This window comes from Dromaius novaehollandiae, chromosome 3 (assembly GCF_036370855.1).
Source record: "Dromaius novaehollandiae isolate bDroNov1 chromosome 3, bDroNov1.hap1, whole genome shotgun sequence".
Classification (NCBI taxonomy): Eukaryota; Metazoa; Chordata; class Aves; order Casuariiformes; family Dromaiidae; genus Dromaius; species Dromaius novaehollandiae.
The window spans coordinates 66795597-66808105 of NC_088100.1; the positions used below are offsets into that span (position 1 = coordinate 66795597).

The 12509-nt window shown below is 40.7% G+C and overlaps 1 protein-coding gene across 6 annotated transcripts in view; it reads left to right on the forward strand.

The window, feature by feature from the left end:
- ADGRG6 (adhesion G protein-coupled receptor G6) overlaps positions 1–3463 on the forward strand; it is a 117351-nt gene extending 113888 nt beyond the window's left edge. For all 6 annotated transcript variants that reach the window (XM_026120441.2, XM_026120425.2, XM_026120467.2 and 3 more), the window contains one exon: positions 362–3463. In XM_026120441.2, coding sequence (XP_025976226.1) covers positions 362–540 — 179 coding nt within the window. In that variant the 3' untranslated portion in view covers positions 541–3463. The remainder of the gene's footprint in view (positions 1–361) is intronic.
- The last annotated feature ends 9046 nt before the right edge of the window (positions 3464–12509 follow it).

The window sequence follows — 12509 nt, forward strand, 5'->3', positions numbered from 1 at the left end:
ATGTTTTTAATTTGTAACATTGAAAGCATGAACAGTAAATCCATATATTAAAGTGCAGTAGGAGTCAGTTACATTTTAGGCAAAAGAATAGAGGGGATAAACTCAAGAGAGACCTGAGCAGGGGCTAAAATTCTAGCCATTTAGGTTAGAATATGTTGAATTTAGGCAAAAGCTGGATTCTGAAAAGAATTTAGAAAAAATAACACCAAGCCAAAAAGTGGTTTGCTGGCTTTCAGGACAGTAATTTCATTCAACAATAATGATAACTGAAAGCATATCTGTGTGAGAGTGACACACTTCTTAAACTATGAGTTCACTTAAGACTTCTTAACCTCTTGTTGTTGCTTTTTCCTCTTCCTAGAAAATATTTTTGTTGACAAGCCATCTTCAAAATTTACCCAAGAGGATGGAGAACAGACATCAATCATCCCTGTCCATCAGGTTATTGACAAGGTCAAGGGATACTGCAATGCTCACTCTGACAACTTCTATAAAAATATAATCATGTCTGACACATTTAGTCACAGCACAAAGTTCTAAATGGGCTTCCAATTTTTTCAACCAAAGCAAGACAACGAATCTGCATGGAATTCAGGATAATGAAGGAGAGGTCCATCTGTCATATAATGTGACCTGTTTAGTTATTTTTCCCAGTTTATAATGTTATCCTAATAACAGCTTGCATCTGAGGACCAATTTCTCTACCCTTTTACTGTTTGGAAAAGGACAATTTTCCACCATGATATTGAGCTGTTTTGAAATGAGTGTCAGCCAACATGATACCTGGACAGCTAATTGCAATTCTGTGTAAACATTTTTAAGACTGAAGAAGAGCCAAAAGCCTAACTCTAAATTATATAGTCCAAACAGAAGCAAGTCTTGACTGTTGGAGAAAATAGCAGACATCCTGCAGTACAAGCTAACTCTTTCTGAACAGTTTACTGATGGTCTTTTTCTTTTGAAGAAAATGGATTTTCCTACTGCACTTGTTAAAATTCTTGCTTCTTGACTGTCCAGTGCTGCCTGTTCTTTTTTGTAAGTGAGTAAAACCCTAACACCAGTGTTAAAGGGTAATTTTAAACAAATTTTGACTAAACAGACCTAATCATGCAAATCTTGCTTACTGAAACTGTATGTGCTGTAAATTCAGGCTGTTTTGTATTTGTTTGCATAGATGTGCTGGCTAAGAAGGATGTGCAGGTTGCTAATAACTCTTTTGCAAATTTTATGCCCATCTTATGTATGGAAACAGTGGTAGGTGTCATTTGGATTGGTGCAGAACAAGCAAACAGGTAAATCCAAAGTTTACAAAAAGTCATGTTTCAACATTCATTGATCAGTACGTAGGAAAGGTGGCATCTCTCATTGCAACACTAATTATACATTGTCATTGCCAATGTGTGCAATCCCATGTTTAATGCTCCTCTTCACTAAATGAGATAGAAGACATTCACCTATGTATAGATATATAAATATACACCTAAATCTCTCTCCACACATACTTTTATAATAATGCACACGGTAAATATTACAGAGGAAAGCACAATGTGTAGCACAGACAATCTCAGAACAATGAATGTATTAGATACAAGATGCACACTTTTTAAGCCCATGGGCGCATTTGTCACTTTCTGTACGTCCAATATGTTGTACGTGTAGCTACTGCCCTTGAATAGCATTGCAACATGAGAAGAATCTGGGGATTGCAGTACATTTCCTGGTGATGAATAAATGACATCTTTCTTGGCATTGCTAGTATCAATATTACCATCTCGCTCCTGCACCCCAATTAACTGCCTAGATCAAGATTGTTGAAGGCACAGTGTCAAACAGTGTTCAGGCAACATTAATGAATTTTGCTTTACTATACTCTGTGCGTAACTACACAGAGTTTTGTGTGTGTGCAGAGGGCAGACAAGAATGTAAAATGCTTGTTTGTTTTGATATCTATAAGTTTATGAGACATTAGCACACAACCATGTCTGCCAAAAGTGCATCTCTCATGTAGTATGTCTCGCCACATGCCAGGCTTTATAAAAATTTTAGCTGCACATGTCAATGAAAGCATGAGCCAAAAAATCAAAGGTATTTTTGAATATTTTTGTTAGAGAATAATGTCTCCTAATGGAAATTTTCATCTTTCAAAAAGGCCATTTTCCACCAAAGTATTTTTAGCCAAATATTTGATTAGTTCTGTTCGGAAGGTGGCCAGAAAGTTGTGCTATGAGATTTTCAGTTGCCAAGCAGGTGGATGTTCAGTGATTCTGGAGGTGGATTTGTGCCTTTCTCTGCTCTTTGCATGCACTTTTGTGTGCAGAGATCATTTAATGCTGTGACCGCACAAATGGAGTATTTTCCCTGGCTACAAACACCTTGTTTGCTGAAGGAGAGGAGTATGTTCTTATTGTATTCCATCCAGAAACACTGCGGTTGCCACAAATACCTTTAATGAAACCTCAGTGTCATAACTGCAAATACTTATATGATGGTATGAATGAGAGTCAGCCCTGTTTACTTCAAATGCACTTATTAACGGGGATGAATATTGTCAGATATCTTTAATAAGGGGAAAAAATAGGGAGAGATTATGTACCAGGATTTACTGGATTTAATATTTTATCATCCCACTTGCTTAACTACTGTAGATAATAGTGTTCACATAGCAGCTTACTGTGAGATTTCTACCTGATTAAGGTGTTTAGAAGTGAAGAGAAGGAAAAACCAAACATTCCTGAAAATGAGGAATTAGTAAAACATAATAAATCAGTAAATATAAATAAAAAGCAAACACAGTATCTTGACTGAAGCAAGGCTGTTAGCTAACTATCAGTTTAATGTACAGCTACCTATATTTTTGCTGAATTAAGATTTTTTTCTTTTTTTTACTACCATGTAGTAATCTTAAACTGTCTATGTCAGTTAGATGCTCTTGAAGGCTCTCAGTTCTCCAATGTAAAGCTTCTACTTTGTAGTTGACATGCTGTAACCTCCCTTGTATATATTTATTTATTTTTGAGGTTAAATATGTCAAAATATATTTAGCTCTATAATGTCTGTTCTTGTTACTTTAAAAGTAAGCTTCTCCTTCATCATAGAAGAAGAGGGAAAGAATAATTGCTTATATATGCTTTTTCCAAACACCTTGTGAAACAATTTACTGTAGTTCTTTTACAAGTATGAGGAAACATGTCAGTGTAATTTGTAATACTAGTCAGTAGAATATAGTGTAACAGATTTAAAGATGGACTAAAGTGGAAAGAACCATTTTCAAATAAACATTCTTGATGTTAGCATTCCAAATAATTAAAGTCTTTTAATAGTGAATGGTTGATTTTTTTTCTTTTTTAATGTTCTATGGCAAAAATTACTTAGTGGAAATCTGGAAAATAATCTTGTGTTTATTAAGTATGTGAGACAGGTACGTGCATAGCCAAAACGTTGGAAATAAATGTGCAAGACTTAACTCCATCTCATCAGAGGAATTCATTTTGCAGAATATACTTTACCCTTTTGTGATTACCTCAATGCCAGATCTAGTGATATGTAAGTTCATTTATTTATGGTGACAGTTATATCATAACACTGAAAGGAAAATAAAGGCATCAGAATAACAGACAATATGCTGGGATGATATTTTAAAAGTAATACAAATTGATAATCTATAACTCAGGAATTATTTCTGTTCACATGTTTTCTTCCAGCTGAATTTAGTCCCTCATTATCAACAGCAGGATTTGACTTCTAATCATACTTTGACTGATCACTATTAAAATATTTAAGTCAGCCAATTACTTGACTAAATATACATGCTAATGTACAAACATCAAATATAACACATTAATGGCCTACCTTTAAATGTTTGCCTTTAAAGAGCATGGAAATCTCCTGAAATGCACCAGATCTGCTTACCTATTATAGAGTATATACCTACCTATAGCCTCATTATAGAAAATGCACAAAATATGAAGATTTAATGGTAATATTTTTAGAAAGCAATCAAAACAAAACATGTAATAAGAGGTATTTATTAATGAGGATGCTGGGTGTGTCTCTGGACTGTATGTCCATGTGAACAGGAAACACTACTCTTGGGCTTTATGCCTTGAACTGTGTGGGAGGACCCTCCTAAGGGAAGGAGCCTGTTTTTTTCAAGTAGGATCTTGGCAGATACTGAACTTGTAAGGAGTTTTGCAGCCTTTGGGGGCGGATTTATTTTTCTTATTTCATCGCTTTTAAATATCAAGAACAACTTTATTTTAATCCTCTACTGTTAACAGCTTCCTACTGTAACCAATTGAGTTACATAAAATGCCACTTCATTTTATTACTTTTGAAAGGCTGATCTAAAATCAGACACATCAATGCAACCACCAGAATAGCTCCAAAGTTATGGGGCAGCAATGTATTATGCATGGAGCCATCATAGAAAGTTGTTATATATTTACTGTTTATAAATATGTATCAGTATTATATGGATCAGTAAATTAGGCAAAGGGCTTAGAAGTTAAGGTTAGGAAACCCAATCATGCCAACCAGTTTGTGGAGCAGTCCAGTATTACACCTGCTGGTGTGCTGGGTGGCATCCCACTTCACCCTCCCCTTAACCAGTTTTGGCCACTCACTCCATTTAATTTGCAGAGCTCCTGGCTGTACATTGGCACTCCCATCCACAGGACAATCATTTTCTGCAGTACTAGTGAAAGGGCTGCTGCCAAGGTCTTCTCTGCACCCTCTCATGCTTTCATCAGCATTTCTGGCCCCATCCCACTGGCTGGCGATGGAGGGAGGCCACTGGAGAGCAGACAGCCAGGGCTTTCTGTGTGCATGTGAATCAAAACCGGTATTTTTGACTCTCCAGACTTAAGTGGAAGATATACCACAGTTCTTCAAGGCAGCAGCTCCAGCACTTCCATACTCAGAGGCTAACCTAACCATTATATCTGTGCAGTGCAGGAACACCCTAATGCCCCCCAGCGATGAAAAATGAGTCTGACACCGTTCAAGTACCACACCAGAAATAGCTACATAAATCTCATGGAGACCTTTTCTAGAAAGCTAACACTTCCTCAGATATGTCTGGTTGCTCAAATCCAATACTGCTCTAGTTCTTAGATTAAGTACAGATTTGGTACTCCTGAGGTATGCACTTTGTGGTGATGTCCATATGGATAATATAACCATGGCTGTCTGACAGAGATTTTAATGATACAGCTTTTAGGAGGAGTGTTGGATGACCCACGCTACAAAAGAGATGCCAGCTTGAATATTTAGCATGTTCCAGAAAACCAAAGACTCCTGGCTTATCTAATAATTTGGGGACTTTATATCCAGAATATTCTAGTAAGAGGTCTCAAAAATACAGCTTTAGATAGAGAGGAATCCTCAAAAGTGTGGGACTGTATTCCATACGCGAGGAGTAGGAGAAAGAGCAAATACTGATAAATTTGGTCCAGTGTTTTCTTGGAGCACTTGCGCAGTCTTGGCACCCTAAGGCTACTGCGTGAGCTGGTTTTGCAGCTCACAGCGCCGTGTCCCCACACAGAGGCGCTCTGCCTCTTCCACTCTGCACTCTCCCAGCCTGCAGACTCTGCTGGACTGGGCTCGGAAAGCTTCCTGCTCTGGCATCACCTCTGCCTTTCCCCTTTTTGGGAGCCTGCAGAAGTGGTGGGAGCAGGACATAGCAGGGGAGCGCATTCTGCCCTGCCTGGTGATCAGTGGGCTCTCACTACCCCTATCCTGTTGCATTTCATAGCCTTTTGCTTCCAAATGCAGTAAAAGTAACGATATTAAACATTGTCACAATTCCACTCTGGTTATCTATTCCATTCGCCTGGCACTCATTTTTTTCCAGCAGAGGGCGGTGGCTTATTGCTAGTCGTAAAGCTATTAAAATCAAGTGAAAAATGCAACAAGATTCTTCCATATGTAAGTACCGGTGCAGAGATAAGTAGGAGAGTTCATACCAGGTTTGTCTGTTATTTGGTAATCTCTTACATCACAGGATAAAGCAAACACTCTGTGCTAGAAGAAGTAAGGAGAGAGCTGTCTGCCTACATTTGGGCATATTTAGTGGAGAGAGTGATACAGAGGCTCTTTTTCCTGGTTGCTACATTTTCTCCTTTTTTGCTCGGAAGGGATGTAATGGAATCAGCAAGCGCTACATTGCTGTCAGCTGAGCAAACAGAACCAGCTCACCAGTTCAGGCTCGCACACTAGTTTATTCCAGTACTGGCCAAATGATTTGATTTGCTGGGCTGCCATCCTGTGATTCAGAAATTCACCATATGCATAATTGTCCAGGGAGAAAAAAACAACAACCCTCTGTTGACAGTGGCAGACAGGTCCGTTCCTACCTACCACTTTTTCCCTCAACAACACTGGGACAGAACTGCAAGCAGTCAAGCCCTTCAGTCCACATACTCTTTCCCATTCTCATGTATCACCAGGTCAGCTCAGAGCAAGGCGCAGGGCTGCTCGATTACGCACTCAGCTGCACGCCAGCCACCAAGAACTGCCCCATCACGGGGCAGGACTGATCAGAAAGCTTCTCATTAGCAAGTGGCACTGTGTTGCAACTAAAATGTCTCCTTGGCAATTCTGGCAAGGTCTTCAAGGGAAGCAATTCTGAAATTGTATGAATCAAAATGGAGTCGTCATTTTCAAGCTTCTTGTTTCCTTTCCATTTGCTTACTTTTGTCATTTTATTATAACCTAATTAAAAAAAAAAAAAAAAAAAAAAAAAAAAAAAAAAAAGACCTGCGCCTCATTCGTGAACTTGTTATGCACTTTGAATTCTCTGTGTAGAGCCATTCTTTACCTGGAGAAACGGTAGTAGAGCTAGTCTTCTTTTCCAGACTCCTTAGTGATAGATGGTGCTATTCAATCTGTCAGGATACTGACAGCAAAAGTATATCATATCATACTGTTCTGCCCTTTATACTAAACTGTCTCGAATAAGGGACCAGGGGTGTTTCAAGGAGCTGTGAGAGGCTGGGTTTTCTTCCCCTCCTCCTGAGTTGACCTCATCTTGCCAAAGAGCGAGGGAGAGGAGCAAGCGGATATTGCAAGGCAAGGTGCCACAGGGACCCATTCCTCTCCTCTCCCTTCCCTTCCCTACACTCCTCTGGGGTATTGACTTCCTGATCACAGCACATCTCGTCCATGCTTGTCCTGGGAGTCCCCCACACACATGCACCAGCTCTTCTCTGGCACTGTGCTAAGGAAAGACGGGTAGTCTCGGGCATATAGACATGCCCTGCTTTAGCCTCTCCTGCTTTTTGGAGAAAGTATGTGGGAACGGCTACCCTGGCAGTGGGAAGGAGAATTGGGAAGGGAGGCCCAGGAGCAGTCAGGGTTTGGTATACAGAGAGGGGCTAGGCGTACTGAGTGAATCACAGAGAAAGGCAAAAGACTTTTATTATAGACATCATGAAACACCTGTGGTGTTGGTGCACCTTGAGAGTCACAGCACAGCCATGTTACTGGTTGTACCGCCTCTCATCAAAATTGCACAAGCATGGCTGGGCACGAGAAGGAAGGAGCCAGAATGAGTTCCCAGCCATTTTTCTGAGCTTCCTAGATCTCCTACAAGTAATGTTCATTTCCCCAGAAAAGGAGATGGGCCAGCATGTTTGCTGCAAAGAAGATCATTGTCTCATTGCTCAGAACTATTCGTTTTCTAGAAAGACCCAAGGCACAGGCCTAACTGGCCATTGCACAGATACTGACAGTGCTCCCAAGATCACAGAGCTGTAGTCTAAAGATTAAGACTGTAGGCGAACTAAAGAAAGGAGGGAGTCCATGGGAAGCCCAGCACCAGAAAAGCTTGGCAGCAGCAGCAGAGGACAGGGTCTGAGGTATTGCTGTTTCCTGTGCAAACAGGGAACAACCTGAAGAGCTCTCAGAGGAGTTTTGTGAATGTCCGCAACATTCTGGTGTGGAGCAGGCCTCAGCTGAGCTCTCCAGGCAGCATAGGAGGGCAGCTCCAGGGATCATGAAGCTCCAGCCAGCTGGCTAGACCTAGAGCCATGGATGGCTTTCTTGCCATCTCTTTGGTATAGTCTAGAGGTGATGGTAACTGCCAAGAAGGAGTTGAAGCAGTCAGGTTAATCCCTTTTGTAAACTAGCAGAATGTATTCAGAGACAGAGCAAAAATAGGATTTAGGCAGATAGTCTTAAAATCATGGTCCAAGCCCTCACCTCCCACACTCCTGCTCTGGTTGTGTGACAGCTCTTACTGGAGATGAGGAACTCGCATTTATTTTAGCCACATTAGACTGCACAGAAACTGAGGTCAGGGTCAATTCCCAGCTGATGACTCTAAGATTTAAACTATGGAAGTACTTCACTGGGTTTCCAAAGAAAAGAATGAACCTGTTCAAGCCCTGCACCTCACAGCTCGACTGCTATGCCAGCTTCAGATGAAGGCACAGTAAAATGAGCCTGTGGGCCAGTGCTTCTGAGGGGGCTGAGCAGAATGGAGACAAAAGCTGAATGCACATTTCATTGCAGAAATATCAGCCCAAAAAGATTAGCATAGGCAGAAGAAGCCTGCCTCTGTGAGTTTAACTGTCAGATTCTGTTGCTGGGTAACAGCCAGATAAATTTAACTAATCTGTTCTTTTATTCTTCTTGTTTATTTTTAATGCCTCCTTGAAAATGGGTCTTTCTTATTCAGCCTGTTGTTTTCACCAAAACTGATGTGCACTCTGGTTCAGCAAATAAGCAATCCTCTGACCATATTGTATCTATGCTATATATGATGTTTTCTATATTCAAGCAAAGAGATCCTCTGACCACTGTCAGACTGGACATTGATTGGAGGCTAGTGTAAGAATAGTCTATAAATTGGCTCCCAAACAAGGCAAAAATGAAGCATTTGTCCTAGTGAAGCACTGGAAGACTTTCCAGGACACTGGGGAACCTCCATCAATGGAGGTGTCTAAGAAGAGGTTGAACCTGGACTTCTGAAACCAGTCATGTGGGTGCCTCATCATCAACAGCAACAGCAGTATCAAGTACCACTCAGAGAAGGCTTCCTGCCCTGTGCTGTTCATTGAATTTAATTAAATTTAAATTAATATGAAGTCTTTGGCTACTGTTACTAACACACTGCACAACATGAGGAGGAAGGTGCTCCTACAATAAATTCTTACAATAGCCTATCTCCATGGCTTATCTTCTTCTCCCTTCTAGTTTCTCAAATTCAAAACCTTTCCCTGTAACATCTGCCTCTTCCACCAAACAGCTTCTTCATCAACACAAGGCTCCCTGTCTTGATACCACATTTTTACTCAAGCCTGTTTGACTCTGCTGTTGATTTAAAGCAGAGATGGCAGCAGCAGCAACTCCCAGCTTTTGAGCAGGCTCTAACTTGCATGCTACTGCAATGCAGCTGATTAGCTGTAACTTGCTGTGCATCCGCACTCGTGGCTCCTGTGGCAACACGCACTGGAGGAGTCAGCTACAGGTGCTATTGCTACCTCTACCACTCAGCACTGGTCCCTCAGAAGTGGATTGCAAACCCCTAGATTATACATATGCATGTCAGAATTGATTTTGATGTGTCTAAGATTGCCTTAAAGCCAGGAGGAGGACAAAATGACCTCTTGAGAACCCTTCTAGTCCCATTTTCCTTTTTTGTTATTATTTTACTGATATTACCATGTTTTTAGAAGGGTTGCTATTTCCAGTAGGGCAATTTACATTAGAATCCAAGGCTTCTGACCAGCACCTTTATGGACTGGTTCAAAATTGTGCAAGATTTCATGTTTTTGTTTCTCTCCTTTGCCTTTGTGCTAAATAATTTATGTGGTTGCTTGTGTGAAGCTGCTACCGGTGACCTCACCCATGAACACGCTGGCCTGTGCCTTCTTTGAATCTGCCAGCTAAAAGTGACAGGCCCTTAATCTCGCAGTTAAAAGAAATCCATCTGCTGCTGAGGATGCTGCAAAAGACATTTCAGTGTTTTCTTTAAGTGAGGCTGAAAAAAGAACGTGAGAAAGAAGCTTCAGGAATAATGTTAACATGAAGAGGTTTGACTCAAAGTGTTGACATTTGCCAGGGACATTGGGAGTGCAAACACAGAGACTTCTGTGGTGCTCCCTGCTTAAGCGGTCATTTCAGCAGGTACTCAGCAGGCAGTGGGATAGGGAGGGATGTAAGTAGCAATACATATTGGTACCATATGTGGAAGAAGGAATATCCCAATGCACACACAGACACATCCCAGCCAGGCCTGAAAAACAGGCCATGTGTTTCTTCCTTTTTTTTTTAAACTGCACAAACAACCCAGTGTGAAAAGCAAAACACTAGCTACAATTGTCTTTAAGTCCAGGATACAGAAACCAACAGACAGTTTTCAGGATATTTTCAAATAAATGTATCAACCCAATTCCACATTTAGGCATTTAATTAAGCAATTCAATTTTTGGTTTTTTTCATACCAAAGAAAAAAATTTTTCTCCCTTTGGCAGAGAGTCCTTCCTCCCTAGATCTCACTCTCTGCCTAACAGGGTTCCTGTGTGCACAAACCTTGAATTGTCTTGGTGCATACAAATCACAAGGTTTTGGCTGCCTGATGATAGGAGCTGTGGTGACTTATTCCCGTAAACCAAACATTGCAGTGTGTGTAGAGCAGCCCTATGATTGTGATTGGCATATGGCTACTTTCAGCCAGCTTGTTTCTCCCATGACTGGCGCAATGCCAACAGAAGCATTTCAATATTAAGGTGGTTGTGGAAAAGCAGCAGATGCAAGAGCTGAGAAACAAACAACAAAAAAAAATTGCTTTATGAAGTGTTTTGGCTCATTTACTCAATCTAAATAATTACCAATGACTAAGTGCTTGAGTTCAGGAAACAGAGGTTCAGTTTGTCTTCCATAACTTCTTTTCCTCAGTTTGGGATGGATTAGGTCCACTGAACCGGCACCCGCATGTAAGGTAGGCAGCTCCAGCAGGAATAGTTTACTTTCTCTCAGCTAAAACAGGACCAGTTTGCTTTAAGTCTTCTGCCACACACTTGTGGTTTATTTATTAGCTCACACTATTTGGAAGGTGCATTAGGAGCATCGGCTTCAGTGAGGCCAAAAACAGCTCTAATTCTCCTTCCTGAGAGGGGGTGGCTCAGCCTGGGCTGAGAGTTACACATAGCTTCCCTCTGTTTCTTTGCCTTTCTAAGGCAAAGACAGCCCATTAAAGACCCTGGTGCATCCCTGTGGGGCTGCTCCCTGTGCCACGGCACCCATCGCTTCCCTGGGCATCTTCCCCTTTTCCTTGGGGAACGGATGAAGGTAGCAGGCTGGAGGCCTTAAATGAGCACCTAAACTACAAACCTCAATGCGGGGAGGGCACGAGTCCCTTTTCCCTTTCAGCACCTAGCAATGACCTTAGGGAGCAGCTGCCAATCGTTGAGTTAGCAAAAGCTTAAAGCTGCAGAGTTGATACTCGACTTCATCTAATGTCGTTGGCTGATTTTTTAATCTCCACAAAGTTTGGCATGGAGGCACCTTTTCTAAAACACTCAGCATTCCCTTCCCACGAATCTTGGGGCTCAGACAGATGATCAAGTTATTGCGGTTCAATAAGTTAGCACAATCTTCCTGCGCCACTGGGACTGGAAAAGCAAGTGGTTTTAGTCCACTTCTTTTTTTTAATGTGTTTTACCTTATACTTGCCACAAGTTACAAATTGAGCTAGTTACTGCCCGATCCTGCTCAGACGATACGCAGTAATGCACAGTAATATGTTAAATCTCCATAATTGAGTCATGGGCTCGAGACCCGAATGCACTGATTTATTCAGTGTGATGGGATATTGGTGTCTTCTTATTTTGCTTATGAAACCAGAGTGTAACTCACTATACAAAAAAAGGATGATCTATTGCTTGTCTTTGTAATCATTTTGGTCATAAGAACAAATTATTTCAGAGTGACTGAATAAGGCAATTGCATTTGTAGCTTTTATAGCTAAAAGATTTCTATATGTAAATTAAATAATTTTTTTGAAAGGTAAGAACTTCAACTTACAAGACCTTTGGATAATGCATATGTAGTGCCTAAAAAAATCTGTATTTTTTAGTAGCATGCATTATAATATGTAAACAAATTAAAAGGAAAATAACTAACTTCTCTATCAACCCAAATTTACCATACTTTTCTGGGTAGGAAGAATGCTGCTTACATGCTTATGGCAGTGCAGTTTTAGGTGAAAACAGATTTCAAAGTCCTGCTGAGTAAAAGGGAGTCCCAGCTGGTCAGTCACAAATATACAGTTACTGCATGAGAGTGAACCAACAGCACATCTTGCACTTCTCCGTCTGGGAGGACAAAGAAGCATTTGCAAGCACACTTACCGAAACGTAAATTGACTGTCTCCACTTGTCTTGATAAATCTGTCAGTTGCAAGAAATCGTCAGATAGCTTAAACCAAAAGTAAATTTATAGGTAACACTAAGGAATGAGTCAAAGCTAAAAATCAATGCAAACGGTAGCCTTAAATTGTGCCATTT